General features: G+C 26.8%; 1 protein-coding gene across 8 annotated transcripts in view; it reads left to right on the top strand.

The window, feature by feature from the left end:
• LOC107443783 (plexin-A2) overlaps nucleotides 1-22,530 on the top strand; it is a 285,630-nt gene extending 263,100 nt beyond the window's left edge. For all 8 annotated transcript variants that reach the window (XM_016057792.4, XM_016057758.4, XM_071188192.2 and 5 more), the window contains 25 exons: nucleotides 505-689; nucleotides 1,540-1,712; nucleotides 1,974-2,103; nucleotides 2,786-2,922; nucleotides 3,294-3,482; nucleotides 4,459-4,552; nucleotides 4,651-4,902; nucleotides 5,136-5,312; nucleotides 6,194-6,443; nucleotides 7,044-7,186; nucleotides 8,551-8,681; nucleotides 10,269-10,328; nucleotides 10,455-10,532; nucleotides 10,638-10,704; nucleotides 10,785-10,931; nucleotides 11,821-12,010; nucleotides 13,370-13,473; nucleotides 14,303-14,396; nucleotides 15,146-15,243; nucleotides 15,331-15,423; nucleotides 16,745-16,914; nucleotides 17,320-17,532; nucleotides 17,620-17,695; nucleotides 19,506-19,580; nucleotides 20,669-22,530. In XM_016057792.4, the coding sequence (XP_015913278.1) occupies nucleotides 505-689; nucleotides 1,540-1,712; nucleotides 1,974-2,103; nucleotides 2,786-2,922; nucleotides 3,294-3,482; nucleotides 4,459-4,552; nucleotides 4,651-4,902; nucleotides 5,136-5,312; nucleotides 6,194-6,443; nucleotides 7,044-7,186; nucleotides 8,551-8,681; nucleotides 10,269-10,328; nucleotides 10,455-10,532; nucleotides 10,638-10,704; nucleotides 10,785-10,931; nucleotides 11,821-12,010; nucleotides 13,370-13,473; nucleotides 14,303-14,396; nucleotides 15,146-15,243; nucleotides 15,331-15,423; nucleotides 16,745-16,914; nucleotides 17,320-17,532; nucleotides 17,620-17,695; nucleotides 19,506-19,580; nucleotides 20,669-20,770 (3,428 nt within the window). In that variant the 3' untranslated portion in view covers nucleotides 20,771-22,530. The remainder of the gene's footprint in view (nucleotides 1-504; nucleotides 690-1,539; nucleotides 1,713-1,973; nucleotides 2,104-2,785; nucleotides 2,923-3,293; nucleotides 3,483-4,458; nucleotides 4,553-4,650; nucleotides 4,903-5,135; nucleotides 5,313-6,193; nucleotides 6,444-7,043; nucleotides 7,187-8,550; nucleotides 8,682-10,268; nucleotides 10,329-10,454; nucleotides 10,533-10,637; nucleotides 10,705-10,784; nucleotides 10,932-11,820; nucleotides 12,011-13,369; nucleotides 13,474-14,302; nucleotides 14,397-15,145; nucleotides 15,244-15,330; nucleotides 15,424-16,744; nucleotides 16,915-17,319; nucleotides 17,533-17,619; nucleotides 17,696-19,505; nucleotides 19,581-20,668) is intronic.
• Nucleotides 22,531-24,559: the final 2,029 nt, after the last annotated feature.

Raw genomic sequence — 24,559 nt, 5'->3', positions numbered from 1 at the left:
TTTAGCTTAATTTAGGAATTTTAATGCAGTTTTTAATAATAAATATCTGTGACTATCATTGGTTCTTTTTTCATCTTATTTTATTACCTATTTATTAAACCGTGAATTTATGTATGATGCCTCTAGTAGTGATGTATAGTACAATAACCTGAAAGCATCATAATGTATTACAATATTAATATATAACATTAATTTTTTTTTTAAAAATCAGTTGTAATAAGTTTGAATTAAATTATATAATATGAAATATCTTTTTTTCTAAAAAGTATAATCCATGAGTAATGAAAAATAAGAAAAAGGAGCAATGGTATTAAAAAATAAATTAATTATATATTTTATGCATACACAGCTTAGAAACTTTTCAATTAGCATCTTAACTTTTAATTGCCAGTGCATAATATCTGTTGTAATTTATCATTAAAACATCTTTAATTTCCTGTTATTTAATCATCAATTCTTTAAAAACATTTTTTAAATCAAATAACATCATATTTGTTTCATTAGTGTTGGTATATCGCTGTCAAGGAATGGCACAGAATTGTGGTATTTGTCTAGAGCTTCCAGATAAATATGCCTGTGGTTGGTGTCAGGATCCACCATCATCATGTCAAGTTCATGAACAATGTAGTTCAGATCCAACTCAATGGCTTGACCATAGTCAAACATGTCCAGACCCAAAAATTACGCGGGTAAGCATGCTTTTGATGTTTAATTTTACAGGGTAAAATACCAATAGTGTATTTCATTTTATACCCAAGCAGCATTTAAAGATATTTCTATCATAACATACTGTTGATTTCTTTTTCATTGAAAATTGCATTGATATTTTTTACTGTCCTTGATGAATTTTTTTTTATAATTAACGGAAATATCAAGATTTTTTTTAGTGTTTTTAACATTCAGACGAATATTTGCAATAGATTTAGGCTCAATTCCTCTGAAACAGTATTTTATTGTACAGTACAGAATCCGTTATCCGGAAATCAGAAAACCGGAAAACCAAAAAACCGAAACGAAATTCGATAAATTTTCCCGCCATTTTTAAAAAAAAAATTTTTTTTTCCTCATAAGGTTTTAGGATTTTTCTTTCTTTTTTGAAAGATGTTCACCTTACCATCATTTTGGAAATAATCATTAGTGTATTACTTCATCGGTTTTTCTTCTTTTTAAGATTATTTCCAAAAAACATTATTTTATTTAGTTGGGTTTAACAATTAAAAAACTGCTTTTTGTAGCGATTCAGAAAACCGGAAAAATCAGTTATCCGGAATAGCGATGGTCCCGATCATTCCGGATAATCGGTTCCCTACTGTATTAGTAAAGTTTGGCATAAAAATTCACCATACATATACATTTTCACTTAGTCTTTTTCATAGCTTTGCAGTCTACATTTCATAGTTCAGTGACCAGGCATTTTATTTCTTTTCATGATTTTTTAGTTCTTTGATTATTTTTATATAATATCAAATAGTGTAGTTTAAAAATTAACAAAATTAACTCATTATGATGAATTTAATTTTATTTATTATTTTTTTCCAGTTTTTTCCCGAGTCTGGTCCTTGGGAAGGTGGCACAAACATAACAATCGAAGGTATCAACTTAGGTCGAGTATTTGAAGATGTTGCTGGTGGTGTTAAAGTAGTTTATGATGCTGATGGACGTACCATTGCTGAATGTTTACCACACAAAGAAAATTATCGGAAAACTAGTCAGTAAGTATACCTTATTCTGGAACATGATTTAAAAATCATTTTGTGTATTTTTTTTTCTTGTGCAATAATTCCACAAAATCTGTTTATGTATTACTCAAATTTAATATTTTATGATTTGACATAGTATAACGAAAACTTAATTTCTATTTAGCATAATTATTGTTGCTGTTAAGTGTACTAAAAAGATTTTAAGTTATAAATCTATGTTGAAACTAAGTTTCGATATTTAATAAATTTTTTTTTTTCTTAACTACTTTTTAGGATTGTTTGTCAAGTTGAAAGTCCACGAAATTTGACTACTGGTCTTGGTAGAGGATCTATTGCTGGCCCAATTGTGGTAAAAGTTCAAAATGATTACATAGCTCGCTCCAAAAAGCAATATTCATTTGTCGTAAGTATTATCTATTAATGCTGGATTTTTTCATTATTAAAAGCTATTCAGTCTAAGACAGCAATGCAAATAATTTTAATGAAATAATTTAAATTTTTAACTATTATATATATATTTTTTAGTTTGTATTTAAAATTTTTGCTCTTGATTAAACAATTTTGTAAATTATTATATTATTAATGTATAAAGGTGAAAAATTTTATTTAATGAACAGCACTATTATATTTTTTTAAAAGGTACTTTTTTTAGTAATATTGAAACAGACTGCACAGTAAAAGCATAAGTTAATTAATTAATAATTTTAAATTTCTTTACACCAGCATGCAAAAGTCTTTGCCCAAGAGTAAAATTAGTCATTAATGAATCAGCTTCAGTAAAAAATGAGATAAACGTTTTTTGTAATGTTTCATATCATTTCAACAATTTGTATATGTAAAATCCCACTATTTAATGTAGAAAAGTTATTGCCCTTATGTTGCTCCTACAGATATGACCCTAAGTTTTTTTTAAAATTACAATTGGTGCTTTTCAAGACAAATATTAATAAATTTATCTAAACATTTTCTTCACCTGGGGAAAGAATTCTTGAATGACAACAAACAAATTATCATAAAATTTCCATTAATTTAATTTTTTGGTGTATGCTTATATTTCTATATCTAAATTCCTGTGTTTTTTCTAGAATCCAAGAATAACTTCAGTTGAACCAAGTAAAGGACCCAAATCTGGAGGAACTCGCCTGCGGATATGGGGCTTGCACATGGATGCAGGGAGCAGAGCTGAAGCTTTTGTTGATGGCTTAGAATGTAAAGTAGCTGGGTAAGTCCTTTTTTTTTCTGAGTGTAATTTGCCCCAGTTTCTTTTAACCCTACATTCATAAACATTTGCCTAGCTCTCTAGAAAGGTATTTAGGAGCTCATCTTTCTATCTCTTTCACTTTAAAAGTTACAAGTATTAACGTGTTTTGCATAATCTGTAAGACGAATGTTAATAAATCTAAGGTTAAACAAGCCAACATATATGTGGCACCTTCTGTCTGCTTTTATAAATCTGTCTCCATTAGAGAAAATCTATTAATTTGATTAGAGTATTGAATGACAAGTAATTTCAAATTATGATACTTGTTATTTATACTTCTGATCTAGTTCTATTAACATTTTTTTATGATTGTAATTTTTTCTTTTATTTAGGAGAAGAAGAAATTGTGTGGAATGCACAACATCAGCTTCTACAGAAAAAGGACATGGGAAAGTGCGTGTCAAATTTGATAATGGTCTTCGTATCTTTGAAGATTATAATTTCCTTTACGTGGATGATCCAGTGATAATTCATGTAGAATCAGGGTCTGGTCAACGTGGAACACCTAAAGGCATTCCCAGGTGATCAATTATTCTAATAATCAATTTATATGGAATTTTTGTTTTCGCAATATTTACCTATTATTAAAAATAAAGACTTCCAGAGTTATAAATAAATTATTTATATCAGAATATTTTTAAAAAATGTTTATTAATACTGTTATTGCCAGCATTTCTCAAGCTTTATTTTACTTGTATTCCATGTTCTATTTCATATTTCCACAGACATCTCATCCTAATTAGATAAATTACTAATACCTGCATACATATTGTGCTAGAATAGTATTATTTACTTGCATTCTTGTTATTAGCATTCATATTTTTAAGAAATTGTTATTTAAAGTGAAGATAAAATAACATTAGCTTTTACAGGGGTGCTCAAATTAATATTTAAGCAAAGAGAAAAAAGACTTAACTAATTTATTGTGATGGCAAGATCAAAAGCATATAAATTAGTTTATTTTTTGAATGAAAATAATTTTTAGCCTTAATGAGGACTGGTTTTGATAGTCTTAAGTCCACTTTCGCTATAATTTGTCAGATTTTAATTATGTTTTTACCCACTTGTAAATTCTTTACAACTTTTAGTTTGTATAATTTCATACTTTGCCGCTAACAAGGATTCTTAAAATATATATTAATGATGATGATCACTAAACACTAAATTTATTTTAACCATTTTTATTCTAGACAGAGAGAAGTTTTGCATTCCAAGTTACTATGCTTATGTTAAATTTTGCTGATTTAAGATGAATTAAATTTTTAAGTTACGCTTGTTCTCCTAATTTACAACATTAGTTAGTCAGTTAAACTAATTCGATGTTTTATTAAAAATTTTAAATTATCTTTTAACCAATGTCTTTTTATCAATTTATAACAATAAATATTTCTGTTATAAGTTGATAATTTCGTTATCAAATAAGTATTTTTAGCTTAAAATGAAAACATATGCTTTTTGTAATAAAACTATTATAAATATATATTTTTTTCCCTTTAGTGGAGGCATTAGTATTACAGTTCATGGTACGAACCTAAATGCTGTACAAGAGCCTATGATGTATGTTTTAGTGGATAATCAAGAATACACTAGTGTAAGAATCACCTTTTATTAATTTTTTTCTCTGGTATTAATTAAGATGTCTTCATAATACACGTGTAATTCTGTTGATAAATTTAATAAATTTTTTAGGCTTGTAAAGCTGAATCAGCTTCTGAAATGAAATGTAGAAGTCCTGCTGTACCACCATCTAAATTGGATTTCTCTGGAGATGAAGCAATTGAACTTGACTTTGGATTTCTAATGGATAATGTTGAAAGAGTTAAAAATTTAAGTGAAAAACCAGGGTTTCCAAAATTTTACATGTATCCAGATCCACTTTATTATAAATTTACTGAAGAAAACAACATCAAATACTACAAGAGTGACTATCTAACTATCAATGTAATTGAAAATTTTCTTTTTGATTTCAATTTACTGATAATAAATATTTTTTAAGTTCGTACATAAATTTTTTATTGAAATAAAAAAAATTGAGAAATTATTTATTAAATTTTTTTAAATTTGATATTAAGAATTTAGAAAATTCATTTACATTTATTTATTAATTGATATTGACTTATTTTTTAACAATTAAAAAAATTATTAAAAATAAACTGTGTTTATTTTTTTAAAAGGGTCAAAATTTGGACAGAGCATCACAGGAATCTGATGTAATTGTGCGTATTGGAACTAGTTTCTGTAATGTTACGTCACTTTCTCGTTCTCAGTTGACTTGTCGTCCTCCAACTTCTCAACCTTTTGCACGTGATATTGCTGGTTACCCTGTTCAAGGCCAATTGCCTGAAGTTGTGGTAAGATTTTGACGTCTGATTTAAATTCTTTTTTAGCATTCAGTAATAGGAAATTGTTCTTGTGTGTTGTGCACTGTACTTTTTTTCCACATACATGTATAGTTTGTCTAAAGTTAGAACTCCCCTAGCCATTTGCCTGAACCCGTGGTGGTGACTATGGTAACGAGGTATAACTATTTCAAGTCGGGATGTGGGATCACTGTTTAGGACAGGTTTTGGTTCGGATCGTCGAGAGAAAGGGAATCTTTTTCTTTAGTCTATTGTATTAACCCTGGAGTGAAGAGAAGCTACCCTCTCTGAAATGTACTATTCTTGTTTCCATAACAGCAGACCGCCTAAGACTTCGTGGCGGGGGGGGGGAGTTTGTCCCGTAGACAAACTATACAGTGTGTTTGGTAATAACTATCCTCAATATATATTTTTAGAATCTTTGTAAAAATGAAGCCCTAAATTATGCACATTAAGAATGGCGTAGTAATATTTAAATGACGAAGTGCAAAATGCTATTAAAAATTAATGTGTTACTAGAAAGACGGGGCTACAAATTTCCATAGCTGTTTGATTGCCAGATGAAAAACAGAATAATTTGCAATTGTCATTTATTTTCTCTACTTGTTTTCTCTGGCAATCAAATAGGTTTTGATGTTACTAGATCATCCTCCCTCAGATCTTATTCTCTAGATTTTGATAGACTTTTGCTTTTTCTTTGCCAGAATATTAATTTACGATCTCTTCTAAGCATATTTCTTTCACTTGATTTTTGACAAGTATTCTAAAATTTTTCATAAAGCTTTTTTTTAAAATTCTAACTGTGATAAATTTTTCTGAACGAGTATTACGAGTATTTTTCTGAATTTTAATAAGTGTAAGTTTTATTCTAGGTTGAAGTTGGTGACATCCTAAAATTTCCTATTGGAAAACTTAGTTATGAATTACCGTCTTCTCATGATAGTGCCTTATCAAAACCAGTTATCATCGGAGTCATTGTTGGAGGTTGTATTCTTGTCATTATCGTCATCATTATTTTGATTGCCTACCGTCAAAAATCCACTGAGAGCTCCAGAGTCTTAAAAAATATGCAGGAGCAAATGGATGTTTTAGAGTTACGAGTAGCAAGCGAGTGCAAAGAAGGTAAGTTATTCTCATTAATTTTACAATTCTAGCTTTCAGATTATGAAACTTATTTGCTATTTTATTAATAACAGAATTCATTTCATAGATCTGGGAGATTACTAATTAATATACTCAAATAGTGTTTTATTTTCTTTCAAATTAATGTTTAAAAAAATTCAATTTGTTAAAATATTATTTAATTTATAAATGTTTATTTTATCAAACCTCCTACTACCTCAATGAAAGTTTTATGTTCTGAATTTAAGCAAAAATAGGAATTTATCATAGATTTTCCGCAAAAATCGTTTGATATAATATATTGCTAGTCAAACAGTATGAAAAATCCTTTTTTGTGCTTTGTTTTAAACTATCTTGGAATTTTTTTTTTTTATTAAAAAGAAAAGAATTTGTATGAATTTTTTTAACTATTTTCTTTACCTTTTACTATTTTTATTTACTATAATAATTGGTCACATTATAATAAATACGATCCAAAATGCTAAAAATATTTTTTAATTATAAATAAAACTTTTCATGATTGTATGTGAAATAAGAAAATCAAAGTTATTCATCCTTTCTTTTGTTCAAAATTTTTAAACCTTTAATATTTTATTTTAGCTTTTGCTGAGTTGCAAACAGAAATGACAGATCTAACTAGTGATTTAACAGCTGGTGGAATACCATTTTTGGATTATCAATCATATGCCATGAAAGTATTATTTCCGAATTCAGATGACCATCCTGTACTCAGGGAAATGCAGGTAAATATATTTTATTGTTTAAGTATTAATGTATTTGATATTAGAAGCATAAAATTGCAATTATATCAAATGAGCTCTATCTATATTGAATCATATTTAAACGAAAACTCTTCGTCTCTGCACCATCATGAATTAAATTATGTGTAAAATTTTCATATTGTTGATTCTCAGAAAATCTAAAATGAGCAACCATATAACCTAATGAGCTCATGTAATATAGAAAGCTTAAATGAAAACTATTTGGAACATATGGAGTTGGAGTTTTTATACAGTAAAAACATTATCTTTTCTAGCTTATCTCTGATGAGGTGATAAAATTTTTTATTGATAATTTTTTTGAAATTGGTTTAATAAATTTAAAAAAAAAAAAATCAAGGCTTGTATTTCCATGTTGCCATTATGACTCAACTTCTTGCTAAAAACAATTTTATGCCCCCTGTAGCAATCAAAACTTTTGTTGCACATTTCTTATTAAGAAATGTATATAATTTGTAATATGATTTTATTTATTAATTTATATTTGCTGTTTGTTACTATTTATATGCTTCTTGACACACAAATTACTATTATTTATAAATAGTTATAATATCCTATTACACTAAAATGTGCAATTTGTAATAGATGCTTGAAGTTTATTACAGTTGAAGAAATTGTAGACAATTTGTAAAATTAGTAATTTAAATTAAGGCTTTGCACTGCTTATAATTTTCTAGTTTTGAAATTATGTAGCATTTTTTTTTTCAAATAATATTTTTTGCTCTTGGAAGCTATTTTGTGCAAGTAACATTTATTTTATGCAAAAAAAGAAAAAATAATAAAAATAAAAAAATATTCAATTGCAAATAAAATTATTTTGCATTTTTAACAAAATTTTTATTTCATCATACCTATATTATTGTAAAAAAAGTCAATCTCTATAATATAATTATGTGTGTAAATAATAGGTGCTAATTATAAAAGAGGGAGGTATTGTAACTATTTTAGATTTTTTATAAAAGTTTTGAATTATTTTTTCCATAAATATTTTTAATACATATATATATATTAATTTAATGTTTATTAACCTACTGGATTGCTTGATCTTTTCATACCAGTTAAAAAAAAAGTATTGAAAACTGGTTCACCTTAGTTATTGGTATGATTATAGATATTACCTATAGTAAAATAAAATCAAGCATTTTTTTGTTTTTCTGATCAATGTACAGTCATTTGAAACTTAAAATAAGCATTCAGATTTTTCCATACGTTTATTGAAAAGCAGTGGAATGTCTAATTTTTAGTTTTTCTTTTTTATTTGAAGTAAGATGTGATGTGCAGAAATCTATGTACTAAATAAATTTCACAAATATAATGCTTAATTCCAGCTTGATCCATTGAAGAAACCTTATATCGAAAAAGGATTGAGATTATATGGCCAGCTTATCATGAATAAAATTTTCTTACTACTTTTCATAAGAACTTTGGAATCGAATCGTTATTTCTCTATGAGAGACAGGTAAGATAGTATTTAATTAATCATTATTACTTTCTTTAAATATTCTGCAAAATCTTTTTTAATTACAATCAATCTTTTTTTTTCTTTATAACAAGTTTAACTTAACAAATTAGTTTTATCTTTTCTGGAAATAATTTTAAATAACGATAGAATCTATGTGGGATTATTATTAATAAAATCATATGAAGTTCCATTTCTGAATTTAATACCAAGAAAGAGTTATTATTTCAAGGGAACCTGATCATATGAATTTCCAATTGATAAAGTGGTATAATTCTCTATTTCTGAGCACATTTTCTTATTGCTTAATGCACATATCCAAAGTAAAAAACTACAATTGGCAATTATATTTATCAAAATCAGCTTAAATTTAGAATTTTTTTTATAATATTACAACCTTCAAAACAGATAAGTGTGGTTTTCAAAATTTTATTTCTGTGGTATGTCTTATGACATATTTAACTTATTCTGTTTTTTCTTTTCCGGATATTTTTTCTCTATTTTGAATTTTTATTCTTCTCAAACTTCACTTGTGTTGCATAAACATAAGGAATTTATCATTTCCACCGCATTATGATGCATGTGTTCTTTCTTTAGTGGAGAAAATTTAAGGGAAGATTTAAAAATGGCTTAGGGTAATACAAAAGGTTCTATATTTAGAACAGAATGTTAAATTTTAAACAAAGTAAAAAGAGAAAATATAATGATGGAAGGATAACTTTTCTATTCATCACTGTATTAATTAAAAGAAAAATATATCCAACTCATTTATGAATAATTTTGAAAAAAAGTATGTGATACTGCTCGGTTTTGTTTCAACTGGTTAAAGTACAATTTCAACAAATGTCTTTACATCCATATTAAAATAAGTAAGATTAAACATAATAATTCATTGTCTTTTAAGTGCACATAAATTTGAATAACTCTAATTTAATATTTACTGATTTTAAAATGATAAAATATTTAAATCAGAAATGCATAATCTCCTTTGGACAGTGAACTGCAAAAACAAATCAATACTTCAGGTGTATGTAAAGCTGTAGTTATAAAAGTGTATGGTGTATTTATGCAAAAGTAAACTATATGACTCACACGTGCATAATTTTGTGTTCATTTAAGTGCAATTATTGAAAATAAAAAGTAAATAAATAAGAGTTTTTAATGTTTTAAATATATCAAATATAGATATAAAATTACTTAGCATTCTATATATTTATAATTTAACTGTATTTATTTTAACTAAATTGAAATATATTTTCTAAATTTTCGTTTATATAGTTTAACAATATTCTTTTAAAAAATTAATATATTGTAAAAAAAAAAATTTTAAATATATAAAAGCAAAACAACTTGTAATTGTAACATATTACAGAATACTACAAATTAACTTATAACAGTATATATCAAATTTAGAAAATACAAGAACAGTAAAATTTATTTATAATTTGCAACTTTGTAGTATATATGAAAAACATTCTTTAAAAAAATTAAATTGCATTTTCAGCATGTTTAAGTTTATTAAAAATGCTCTCAGATATTATAAACTTAAAAGTTTGTCTTTATTTATAATTTTAATTTATTTTTCAGAGTCAATGTTGCTTCATTAATAATGGTAACTTTACAAGGAAAAATGGAATATTGCACAGAGTATGTATTAATATAATTAGTGAACTTAATTTTGTTATGAATTTTATACAAATATTACTTTACAGTTTGAGAATATTAGGAATTAATGCAGTTTTATGGTTAGTAATTTAATCCTCTTTGTTACAGTATTCTGAAAACTTTGTTAGCCGAATTAATTGAAAAATGCATTGAGGGCAAAAGTCATCCAAAGTTATTATTACGAAGGTAAATTCTTGTTCATAATTTTTGATTCTGTAATTTTCCTGTCACTTTTAATTTTAATTTTCGTGTCAATTTTAAATTGTTTAAAATTGAATTATTCCTTTTCAGAACTGAGTCTGTAGCAGAGAAAATGCTTTCTTCATGGTTTACTTTTCTACTATATAAATTTTTACGAGTAAGTAAATGTCCTTTTGAAATATAGTGTGACAAAGATGTAATTTTTTTATGAATTAAAAAAATTTATTTTTATTTTAGGAATGTGCAGGTGATCCACTTTTTATGCTATATCGTGCAATAAAACAGCAAGTTGATAAGGGACCAGTTGATGCCATAACTAGTGAAGCAAGATACTCATTGTCTGAAGAAAAACTAATTAGACAGTCTATTGAATATAAAAGCATGGTTTGTAGAAGTTTTGTTAATTATTAGAGCTATTCTGCCATCCTCAGTTAGAAAGCAATATCTTGACTGCCTTCTAAGGTAGTATATGATAGTGATTCATGTTAAATATTTAGAGGCTCTACATTTCACACCATGCCTAAATTATCAATATAATGAAAGTATTTAGTTCCCATAAGGCTCAGTGTATGAAAATGTAATGTACACATCAAAAGTTTTGATATTTATGTTTTTGAATAATATTAGTGTGCAAGCAGGAACTTTCCAACAGGAAAAAAACTCACCCCTCTATCTATTAAATTGATATTCAGTAAATTCAAAGAAACTTATACTTAAAAATTTGAAATCTGTTACAAAATTATGTTTTTATAGTTCATCACAACGTATTATTTAAGTTTTTAAATTAGTTTCAAAATTGCCTTAAGGAATAGTGTTGCAGAATAAAAAAATCATTCCTGGACTTACACCACGTACTAATACCACAATTTACTTTGTTTTAAGAACTCACAATTTTTCTTACATATTTTTTTTTCTTTATAGAATATGGGACTTTGTTTGCCGTACATTTATTTTTCCATGTCGCAGATATAAAAATAAATTTTTTTGTTGTTAACCAATAAGTTTTGCTTAGAAGATACACTTGAAATCCTAAGCATTAACACCTTCACATTTTTTTAAGGTTCCTCTAAAAAAAAAATGCCAAGTATTTTCATAAAAAATGAACTCTAAATAATAAATTTTTTAACATTCCTTTTCAATATGCTGTTTCAATTATGTGTTATTGCTTTTATTTTTCAAACCAACGTATAAATGATAATTTATGTGTGCTGTGATTCCTCCTTATTTTATGTACTATTTATTTTTAAAAAAAGTCGTATATCTTACTTTTCAGACTGTTTATGTGTCTATGTCAATTCAGACACAGTATGTTGCGGGTCAAGAACCACCTGGAGAAAATATAGAAACTCCTGTAAAAGTTTTAGACTGTGATACTATTTTACAAGTAAAAGAAAAAGCTTTAGATACTATTTATAAAAGTACTCCATTCACCCAAAGACCAAGCAAAGAAGACCTTGATCTAGGTAAAATATACATTTGCACATTTAGTATTTTTTTTTTATCCATGTGTTGGTACTTGTTCAGTAATGCAAACACTGAGCATATGCATATGAAATAAAAAGAAAGATATCCATAGTATAAATCTGATTGAAACGTATGTACTAAAGAAATTTTGCACTTATAAGCCAGTTTAAATAAGTGACAATTTTTTTAAAAAATATGTTGAAAAGCAAATTTACTGTACAACTTCTTAATGTGAAACAAGCTCTTTCATTTGGTTGTGGTACATTTCTGTAGGATTGGATACTGTTCAACTTAGGAGAGGGGGAAATAAACCATACCAAAATTTGTTGCTTGCATATTTCTAACCCTTTAGGTGTTAGTCCCAATTTTCCAAATTTTAAGCTGATTTACATTTATAAAGAACATGTTTTTTAACATAAAAAAAAACGAATTTTAACATTAAAAAAAAACATAAATTTGTTCATATTCATAATGTTTGGAGGATAGATTTTTGAAACCTAATAATAGGTTCATAAAACTTGACAGTAATATGGAAACTTAATTTTAAGCGTGCAACTCAAAATATTCTTTAGTCTACTTTTAGCTTTTTTTTTTTTTTGTACTGTGATCATTATCTATTGCTAATGTTGATCAGTATTTTTCAAATTGTGCTATTTTATCATTACATGCCTTTTTTTCTAACCAATTTCGATCCTAAGTTTTAAAAAAATCATATAATTCTTCAGCTATTTTTTTTTCATGTGTAGTAAAATGCAGACATCTTTTAAATATAAAATTACTTTACTCAAAATTAAAATATTTATATGAAGAATACTTAAAAAGATAAACTTCTGCCTAATTTTTCTAAGAGCACATAAACAGATTAAAATGTTTTGAAAAGCATCATTTCAAGACAAAATTACTTTGGTTGTCTGAAAGTATCAAAAACTAGTTACAAATATTCTAATAATTAAAAAGAAAAGAAAAAAAGAAACTTGCTTTGAAAAAATAGTTTTATGCTTAAGAAAAAGGTTTATCTTATACAAAATACATTGTCCTTTTTTATTCTTAGCCATCATACTATATTGCAAAACTTTATGGGTTACAATATTGCACCAATACAACAATTTATTTAACAATTACCTAATAGCATAAAACAAAATCTGTATCTTCCGGGTTGTTTTTTTTTTTTTTTTTTTTTTTTTTGTAAAGCTTATAGTGCTAATTTAATTTCGTTCATGCAAATTTTTAAAAATTTATTTATTCTGAGCTTTGTATCATTAAATATTAGATAAGTGCTTTATTTTTGTTTAAAAAAAATAAAAAATATGAGAATTATTTGTTAGACAATTCCTTATCTTTAAAAATTTGTTTTTCAGAGTGGAGGACTGGTACTACTGGTCGACTCACTTTGTCAGATGAAGATGCTACAACAAAGCAAGATGGCGAGTGGAAAAGGCTCAATTGTCTTGCTCATTATAAGGTAAGTTTAGTTATTCTTAAATTTTTTATCTTTCACAGATATATTATTCTTAGCTGATTTTGGGAAGAAAAAGTTGATAGCTGATACAAGTTTTATAAAATCAAGATGCTTTTCTGGATTTTAAATTGGAGACAAAGTTACCTTATTGATTCCTGTGTTGATGAGAGAATTGACTAAATACAACTAACAAAAATTAAACTTATAGGAAAACCATAATACATATAGGATATTAAAACCACATACATATTGAAATATGTTTATTCTATTTTATGAGCAAATTAGTTATTTATGTGTATAAATCAAAACCTTTTCAAATATTTATTACCAATTTTTCATCTGAAAAGCAATGTCCCAATTTATCAGGATAGAACAAGTTAAAGATTTTTAAAGGTATAGTTTTTTACCATCTTTTATGTTTGATTTTAGCTATTGAATATAGTAAAAAATTGAAAAAAGTGAATGTAACTTCATTTCTAGCATTTTTTTAAAGTAATAATTTAATAATGATAAAATTTTAATTTTATTTAATACTCAGAATTCATCTATTTACATTTATGTTAGAATATGCACCTCTTGCATCTATTTTGCTTTGTATTCTAAATTTTAACTTGATTCGTGTAAAAAACCAGTTATTATTGAAAAACTGAACAATCGTAAAAGAGTAAATGTTTAAAAAACAGAAAATGGAGAGAAAAAAATTTCTTACGTTATTACAACTTTAAGGAAATGTTTGTCCAATTATATTATTCATGCCAATCTCTCTGAAACTTGTTACAACTGAATTGTTATCTTAGTTGTTTCTATGGAATAATAATGGTTAAATTTTTAGGTTCCAGATGGTGCTTTACTGACTCTGGTGCCTAAGCAATCGTCCATGTATAATCTTTCAATCATGACTGACAAGGTTGATAGACATAAATATGGTAAGAGAAATCGTGTTGTAGATTATAGTTTCTAAAAGAATACTTGGTAACAAATACAGTATAACTATTAGTGTTCCTTTTTGATCATGCATAGTAAGTAATTGCATAAAAGAAATGAAAATCCTTTGAACAAATTATTCGTTAAAATGATTTTCCGGAACAGGGCATATTCAATGTTAAAAAATATATTACACTAGGATGCTTCTGAAACCATTAAGAAACTGAAGAAAAAATTCAAGATGGAATAAAGTAATAAACTTTATTAAAGCCAAAGCAAACTTTCATTTAAAGCCATCTTTTTTGTTACAAAATTTTTGTGAATAAAAAATAGATGGATAATTTTATAATATGACTGATGTTATATAATTTAATGACTAATATTATATGATGGCTAATATTATATTTATAATTTCAAAACAAATTACAAATCTATTGCAGAAATATCTTTGAAAAACATCAAATTTATCCTTTTTCTCCTAGTACAGTAACTAGTTTTTCAATCAAACCACTTATATTGCAATAATATAAAGCACTAAAAATGTTAAAATTTTCTTATTAAATACCACTTTTTTTATCAATCACTTTAAATTTTGAAGGAAAAAGGAGTTAGCGTAAGTTATTTTAAAAAAATGTATTTATGTTGTTTTTTCAGACTTTTATGCAAATTTCTTTCTTTAAAATTATGCAGATTGTATTTTTTGTACATTTGTTTTTCGCATTTTAACACTGGGCATTCTTTTTCATTCTAGAAACACTAAATTTTTCATTCAAGACCAGTCCCACTCTAAGTCGAGCCACCTCTCCTTTGAATCATGATCCGGAATCAGGCTATAAATATTGGCATTTGGTGAGAATTTTTAAATTTTGAAATTAAGGAAGTAATTCATTAATATGATTTATATATGTATTTTATAATAATGTTCATTTGTTCCAGGTGAAGCATCATGATGCTGAAACTAATAAAGAAGGGGAAAGGGGGAACAAAATGGTATCTGAAATATATTTGACTCGTCTTTTAGCCACAAAGGTAAATATATATATATTTTTTTTTTTTGCAGAATTTATTCTTACTACTTGTGTTGCCCTAATGTTATGACAAATTTATAAAAATTGATGATAAAATATATTTTTTAAGACAACTGAAAAATTTACCTCTTTTGAAACATATGTTTTAAAACCACCTTGATGATAACAGTGGTATCATTAAAAATTGTAGTAAAACAAAAATTTCCATTAATTAGGAGATAAATTAATAACCTTTGCATACATTTATGAACAACACAGTAAAATTTAAATATTTTAAAATATGAAAGAGAGCTTTTATACTATTATGGGTTTTTCATTGTAAGAACAGCTCGTGTCAAAATTTCAAATTGTTTGGATTTGAGTTCCTTGGAGAGAAAATATAATTGCAATAGAATTCATAACAGTTTTTGTTCTATTCTTTAGAAATGTTTGGATTTTCTGAGTGATAAATGTCAATTTAAAAAAAAAAAAAATTGCAATAGAATTCATAACAGTTTTTGTTTTATTCTTTAGAATTTTCTGAGTAATAAATGTTAATTTGTATTTTAACTGATATCTCTGAAATTGTTCTAATTTGACAAATACTAAATACCTATTTTAAATAAAATGTTATAGAAGTTTATAGTTTAAGAATAAAGTTTTAAAACATCGAATTGAAATTTGTGTAAAATATACACTCATTTCTCCCTTTAAACAAACAAGGTTTAAAGAAATCCTTTTTCTTAAAGAGGTACCAATTTTTTTTATACAAATTGCAAGTTTTGTATTTAAATAAATGAATAAAAAATTTCTGATCTAAGAATAATGTCAGTATCTTTATTTATTTTTTTAAAGTTACAAAAATAATCCATTGGCCTTAAAAAATTTCCTGTCTTCTGTTTATCCATAATCATAATGTTCAAAGTTGCTAACATTACACAGAAAATTGTTTTTTATTCAGTGGTAGTAAAAAAATGAAATAACAAATTTGTTAAATTTGTTGGAAATTCGTTTAGCATCCACCTGTACTAAAAAACTTCTGCATTGTTATCAGCTCTTCTTGTATATGTTTGAATTGTTGATATGTCATGCTGATCAAAATAATTTTAAATCACATTTATTAAGCTTAAAATCATATGTTAAAACATATTTTTTTTTAGGATTAGAAAACATTTTCTGCAAAATTATAGAAGTTATTTGGTATTCAGCATTGTTAATCTCTTCTAACTTTACTTTTGAAATTTAATTCAACTAATAAATGTTTCTCAATTTTTTTTCTAATTCGATATAAATTCTCACAACGGAAAATTTAATATATTTAATTTATATTTTATCTCTTATAGGGTACTTTACAGAAATTTGTAGATGATTTGTTTGAAACTATTTTCTCAACTGCACATCGAGGGAGTGCTTTACCTCTTGCAATTAAATATATGTTTGACTTCTTAGATGATCAAGCTTTAAATCATGCTATTTCAGATCCTGAAGTAGTTCATACTTGGAAATCAAATAGGTAAAAAAAGTTTCCTCTAAATATCTAAGTAAAGATAATTTATTTATGAGACTATTTACATGCATTATTTTTCATTATATTTTTGAAAGTTTTAGTTCATTGAATTACGGTTTACAATGTTCTATCTTCAGTGTTTCCTTGTAATTTTATTGATTTGCTCAAAAAATTTCATAACTGAAGAAATATGCTGTAAGTGCCCTTATTGTAAATTCTGAGGAAAAAAGCTGTGAAGTTATAGCAGATTTATTTAAACTAATTACCTTTTTTGTAGCAAAAATAGTTTTAAATTACGCATATAATCTTTCTAAATTTAAAAATTCCTTTGTCATCAGTCTTCAAATTCTTTCTAATAAAATACGCCATTTACTCTTCAAATAATTAAAATATGTCTTTTATCTCTTTCAGCTTACCTTTAAGGTTTTGGGTTAATTTAATAAAGAACCCAAATTTTGTATTTGATATTTACAAGACAAATATAGTGGACTCTTGCCTATCTGTTGTGGCACAAACCTTCATGGATGCTTGTTCTACTTCAGAACATAGATTAGGCAAAGATTCCCCAAGTAGCAAACTTCTTTATGCCAAAGATATTCCAATTTACAAAGACTGGGTGGAGAGGTTAGTTGATATGAATGTGTTAATATTTAATATATATTTCTAAAAAGTGTTTTTGTTCAATTTATTTATTGCTATGAATATTTACAGGTATTATCAAGATATACAACTCATGCCAGCAATAAGTGATCAAGATATGAATGCCATGCTTGCTGAAGAATCAAGGGTTTGTGAACTTTTAATTTTTTTCTCAAAACTATAAGATTTTGATTGTAGTATGCACATCACATCCAGTAATCATGTGACTAAGTTTTTAGGTTTATAAAAGAATATCTAGTTGATTATTAAAAGATACTACTTTTACTTATACAGTTTTAAAAACTGTGGTATTCTTCTCTCATGCTCCTTCAGAAATAAATAAAATGCAAAATACTTTATTATTTGCCTTATTCATAAAAAAAACTAATCCCTCTGTGAACAAGACAACCCATGGAGGGTCAAGGCCTTCTTGTACCCGTTCAAATTTCTTAACCTCAGGCTCTAAGGTGCAGATGTTATGGTTAGGTTGTCAACTGAAGGCGGTTCCCTTGGTGTTTAGTCTCCAAGCATGCTTATCAAAAGACTGAGTCGACCTGTCGGTCTGAGGAAAAACACTTTACCTGTGTCATGAGAGCGTGAAAGCTACCACTCAGCTAACCAGCCTTTTTGCTTATACATAGTTATTTCATTTATTGATGATCAGATTATTGTTTTGTTGGCATTTATATTAGATTATTGTATAAATATTTAAACAATAACAATGAAATAACGGTAGAGCGTTTTGAAAGCAAATTGAATTTACCAAAAAATTTTGAACTGTTCATCTATTTATTATATAAACTTTTGACACACTTTTTAATAGAAAAGGTGTTTTACTCATTTCTGAAGCATAATTAAAGTTAATTGAAAAACAAATGACCGTACATGGATTTAATACATCATTTATTGTAATCCCAGAATCTATTTAGTTTAAAGATTAAATTTATGATTATATCACTTCATTTACTGTCATTTTATTATATCTTACACAAGGAAATTTTTCCACATATGTGATCTCTTCACAAAGCCTTCAACCATAATTTTTTCAATAAAAAAAAAAGCTAGAAGGATATTAGATGCACACGTGTAGTTAATAAACACACCAATGCCTTTTGTTTTAAGATATTAAAAAACCCTCATATTTTAAACTTTTGAGTCAAAAGTTATACTTTACAGCCCAAGATGATCTCCTAGTTTTGCTTTAAGTGAAATCTTGGTTCAATGTAAAATAAACGGTATCCACTATTGATGTTTATCTCTCTAAAAGAATCTCATTGGGACTTCATGTCGATTACTTGGTTAATTATGATCAGGTGTTTTAATTAATACTACCAAATTTTATTTGTGTGTTTCACAATGCCTAATATCTCAAGTATTGTTATATTTTGTGGATTTTTATTGGCCTTTAACTTTTTGTCATTTATTATGGGGAAAAAAAAGTATGATACATGCTTATATATTCTAACCCATCTGTACGATTCTCATTAGTTAAAAAAAATTTACATATGTATCAGCTTTTCTTACATCTACACCTGAACAACATCTTTCTTATACTATTTGTGTACACACAAAAAATTATGGTTGGATATTTTTGGAAGACACTATTTTACCATAGGGTAGTTAAATTTGACTATCAGCATTAGACTAAAGTGTTACTGAAATAGAATTCAGAACTGAAGTGAGTTCAGTATTTCCACTGAGTAATGTAATCTATTGCCCCTAGACCAATGGGCTTGAAGTTTAAATGAAAGTATGTTGCTTATAATCTGAATGGTACTCTACGAAACATTTCTGAAGGAATGATGTGTCTGTTATTGTTATCGCAAGAAGTATTTCTTCTATCAGAATCAAACATCTGATTTCATATGAATTGAAATATTTTTCAATGTATGTATGAAAGTATTTTCAATGAAAAATGTATTATTATAAGAAACTAACTTCAATATATTTTCTTACAGCTTCATGCACATGAATTCAATACAAATGTTGCCTTGTATGAGCTCTATAGTTATGCTGTGAAGTATAATGATCAGGTAAGAATGCTTTTTTTTATATCTTTGTGTGTCAATGATGTAGGCATTTAATTGTTTCTTATTTTTCTTGTGAGCTTTTAAAGATTTAATAATAAAATCGCAGAACGTTTTTTCTCACAAATTTTGAGTTTAAGATTTAATTTAATCTGACTCAATTTCATCAAAATACATTATTAAAAAAAATTTGACATACAAAGAAATCATTTGAATGAATCAAAATTGGTAAATATGTGACACATGTAGGAAAGAGGTGAACAAATAATTCATGAGACCATCTTCTAATAATTATGAAACCATATCTCAAGAACTTTTTAAGCAAATTAAAATGTTTGCAGACAATTATAAAATTAATTTATTCAAAAATTATTCCACGTGGCAAAAAAAAAAATCTAGTAAGTATTTATTATTTGAATTCTTAGATGTACGATTTTTTACATCACTTTAAAGAATACAAAATTTGAGTGAAATCGTAGCCACTATTTAATACTTTCTGTTTCTAATGGGTGAAATAGATATGGGATTTCAACAACCTTATAAATGTGTCATTTAAACAGTTTTTTGCCTAAATAATTATTCACTTTTTATCTTTAATTTTTTTATTGTAGTTTATCTCTGGTTATTTTATCCTATATTTTCTAATAACCTGCATATTTTTTTAGTTATGCATTTTGTCAGAAAAGAAGTTTTCTCTCTTGCAAATCAGTTCATATTTTCTGATTTTTTGCTATTATGGTATAATTTCCATTGCTATTTTTAGGCAGCCTGCAACTGTTAACCCTTTTTAATTTTACAGCTCATTTGTATCAAATTCTGTGATGAATTTTAGAATTATTTTATTCAGTACTGTTTTACAAAATATTTATATATAAAAAAAACCTCATGTATAAAATGGTCTAACAAAACCTATGTTTTCATAGACCACTACTCTATTGAGAACTAATTATGCATATTTTTTAATAATTTGAATGCTCAATTGCTTACTTCAGGTTTGATCTACATAATATTAATGGGTTTCTGTCGAATTCTAAATTGAATATTTAATAAACTACATCAGTTTTATTATTCTTAATTTTTCTTTTCTTTTTCAGCTTATGCAAACATTAGAAGAAGACGAGTTTTCACGCAAAAACAAGTTAGCTTGGAAACTAGAACAAGTTCATGCAATAATGAGTGGTGAATCTGAAGCATGACAGTATTATTGGCAATCTGTGGACGTATGACGCTACTAATGTCCCCAACGTGATTTGTCAGACCTTCACCGATTGCCACGGCTCGGTTTCAAGGACTTGCTGCCACTTGTTGGGATCCTCCATTCTATGCAATTAGGATGCTCTCTGAGGTGCATTTGGGTGCAATAATTAGTTTCACCCTTTGCCCTCAGTTCCTAGACAGCAACGAAAATTCTGTGAACGAATGAATTTTTTGGTACTGTTATTAAATGCAAATGGACAATAAAGAAATAAACTTGCCACCTGAATAAAATAGCCTGCCTGCTTTTGGAACGCTTTATGGATCTGTATAAAAATCAAATTGTTGTGTGATAGCAGGCACAAATACTTAATGAGCTGAGCTAACCGATGCTCATTATGTTGGTTATGGTGCCAAACAATGGCAAGCATTTCTGTTTCTAATAGTGGGCCCTATTTGGATGCACCTAGTCTTTTACTATTCTTCGTCCCCTTTTGCATTCCTTGCTGAAATGATTTTTTTATTCTCTCATGATCAAATGTTCACCAACTGCATGTGCAACTTCCAGTGCCTTTTTAATGCATGCTTCTGAGTTCTTTTGAAAATTTAGAAGCCATTCCAGTTTTACCCTTAGTAGCCTTGACCTTGAGTCTTCCACTTTGTGTTCCTTGTCTAAGAACAAAGACTCGTTTATTTATCTCATTGTTTAAGGGGCCTTTCGTGAGTCGGTATGAAGTATGAAAACAAATAATGAACTCCAAACCATTGAAAAATGAATCAAGGCAATATGTAGAAACATATATCTATATCTATATATAAATATATATACAACTGTACATATACATGCATATAAATATATAGATAAGTGCCTATATATGTGTATGTATGTATGTGTATAACAACACATAAAAACACATCTGTGCACTGCTACTAATCGTGGTTATTGTTGCATTTTAAGGCACGGAATAGGAACAATTTGCAGTGCCCATACAAAGTAGCTAATAGAATATAGCTCGTCTACCAAAATCTAGTACCCAGATTTAAAAACTGCACTGTGATAGACTTTTTTCCTCTCACCCCACAAATACCCATTCCATTTGTTTTATACACTTCCATGTAATTTCGTTCTATAAATAAGAGCAAATAATTATAAACATCACCGAAGGAGTGGCCGAAATTCCTTCATTTTCTTCACTTCTACATGATGAACTGTCGTCCAAACAGACAACTGATTTCATCCACATTAAGGAAGGTTGTATATCTGATGTGACTTTTTGAAGTATGTGTCCTCATCCTTTGGAATCAACATTCATTGCACATGAAAGAGCTCAATTAAATGAACAGTGGCACATCAATCCCATGCTGCTTGTGTAATTTCCTGAGAAATTCACCAGAAAATAATGCTGAGTAGCAGTATCAAAAGTCCTAAAAGATTTCTTTGCTTAGGATGAATATCAAGCAAAAGACACTTTTTGGTACAACCTTAAACTTTGTAAAATATTTATAGCATATTTTTATTATGATGTTGATTTAGAGCCTAAACCTTGCTCAAAATGATTTCCTGTCACATGTAATAACAAGAGGGTGTTTCAAAAGAATTTGTTGCTCCTCTTAATTGTAAAAATGTTTCTGTTTAGATAATTGGTCCCAGTTTTCAGCACAAATTGTTTCATAATACAGGTACTGACATGACCAAATCACAAACGTTTCTCACAAATTTCTACGTGTATTCAAGTTTTTAATAAAATGTATAAAACTTTGACTTTGTGGTAACTTTATTTTCAACCCACTGCTTTGAAATAAATTGATTTTATAAACTAATTTAAGAAGTATGGTACTTAGGTAAAAATTATTGCCAGGTAAGGTTTTTAAAGTATTAAGATGGAAATTAGTTAATTACCTTAAACTTGGTAGTAACAACCCTTCAAGACATTATCTTTTTTTTTTTAAAAAAAAAAAGATCTACTCAATTTGATAATTGCTTAGTCACGAATAAGCAAGTATTCAATTTTTACAAAAGAAAGGAATTTTTTTTTAGAAAAGCTCAAATAAAAATCCTATGTGATTGCTATTTTTACCAAACTTTGTCAGAAACCCAGCAAACTGATAAGTACCAAAAATTTTATTTTGTTATTTATTTTTACTTAATTTTGCAGTTTTTAATTAGGGAAAAAAAACTCTCCGAAATCGGACATTTTCAGATTAAAAACGCTTCTTACAATACATGTTTTGTCACTACTACTAGTTATAACAAAATTTTAAGAACAAACACATATTTATATTTTAGTATGGATTTTATGAAAGTACAGTCCTTAAAGTTCAAAAAAAAGAATTGTGCATTTTTTAAAAAGTTGTTAGGATGGGTGTTCTAAATGTCACGAAAAGTTTCTTTTTACAGTTTTTCACAAATTCCAAAAAAAAAAATTATAAATGAATACCAAATGTTAGAAAAATTTTAAAAAATAGTGCATAAATTTTTATAAAAAGTAGACAAACATTTTTATATTTTCCAAAAAAATATATATGATTTATGAAAACCACTCAAATTTTTACTAAAGGTTAAATCTCTTAAGCTATGTTCGTGGTGCAAATAAATATGTACTATTATTTTTAAAATCGTGCAATAATTAAATTGCAGCAAATAGACTTATTCTAATTTTCATAAAACACAATATACAACTACAATTTTTAGATACTCAAGTCCCAAATGTATGGCACACTTTTAAAGAGATAAATTTTAGGGGAAAATTGAGTTTTTGCAACCATTTTTAGAACAAATTAAAGCTCAATTTATTTACTATGGCAAGTCAAAGAAATTTTTTTTTTTTTAATGGAAGCCTGACTTAGCACTCTTATTATTGCAGTATTTTCATTCCTACATTTCGACTAAAAGAGCAGTTTGTATTTTCCTCTAAGCTAATAGTGTTTTGTTCTCTGGCAACTACGAGATGATATCTCAGTGAGGTTGCTTTCAGTTTGAACAGGTTATTTCTATTTAAACAAAAATTTATGAAAAAAAAGATTTTCACTTATTTAGTAATATGTTTATTACTCACATTCAAAAAAAAATTTTTTTAATTACTAAATATTAGAATTGAATTGAATGTACGGTTTAATGGCACAAGGTCATTATTAAATATTAAGTGTACATCTACAAATATATTTAAAAGTACCCCAAAATATATATCTTTCTTTAACATTAACTTGTTCGAATCTATTTTTAATTTAAAAGGAATTTTTAAGCAAACCAGTTTTCAAAATAAAGAAAAGATATTGACAAAAAAGTATACTTATGCAGACTATATAATACACACTAATATGTGACTAACCTGTTATAATGAAGTACTTGAATACTACAAGTGTTTAGTTTTTTGCCAGCCTAATTTGATTGGTCTTTAGCCTCATTCATTCATGCCATCAACTAGTAGCTACTAGTTTTTTCTTAACTGAAAAGAAAATATTAAAATTATATTTATATGATAGTTCATATAAGCAACAAAATTTAATTTTAAATTGATCAAGAATTGGAATAAAAACAAGTGAACTTAGATTTGAGTGGCAGGTGTACTCAGAGCAACAATCCTGTTCAAAAAATTTTTTTATCTTAAACATTATTTTTTTTATTTGTCTATATCATAATTACAGAAGGTGATATTTTTATCTGAAATTTTCTATACTTAAAATACACAGGGTGTTCCATAATGACCTACCTTATTTTATATAATTTTGATGTATTATAATCATGTGATATGACTAACCCCTTATAAAATGAAATAAAATAAAAATGTACA

Source organism: Parasteatoda tepidariorum, chromosome 12 (assembly GCF_982258835.1).
Source record: "Parasteatoda tepidariorum strain Cologne lab strain chromosome 12, Ptep-v5.0, whole genome shotgun sequence".
NCBI lineage: Eukaryota > Metazoa > Arthropoda > Arachnida > Araneae > Theridiidae > Parasteatoda > Parasteatoda tepidariorum.
Note: the sequence above shows the minus strand (reverse complement) of the source record. Positions and strands in the feature narration are given on the sequence as shown.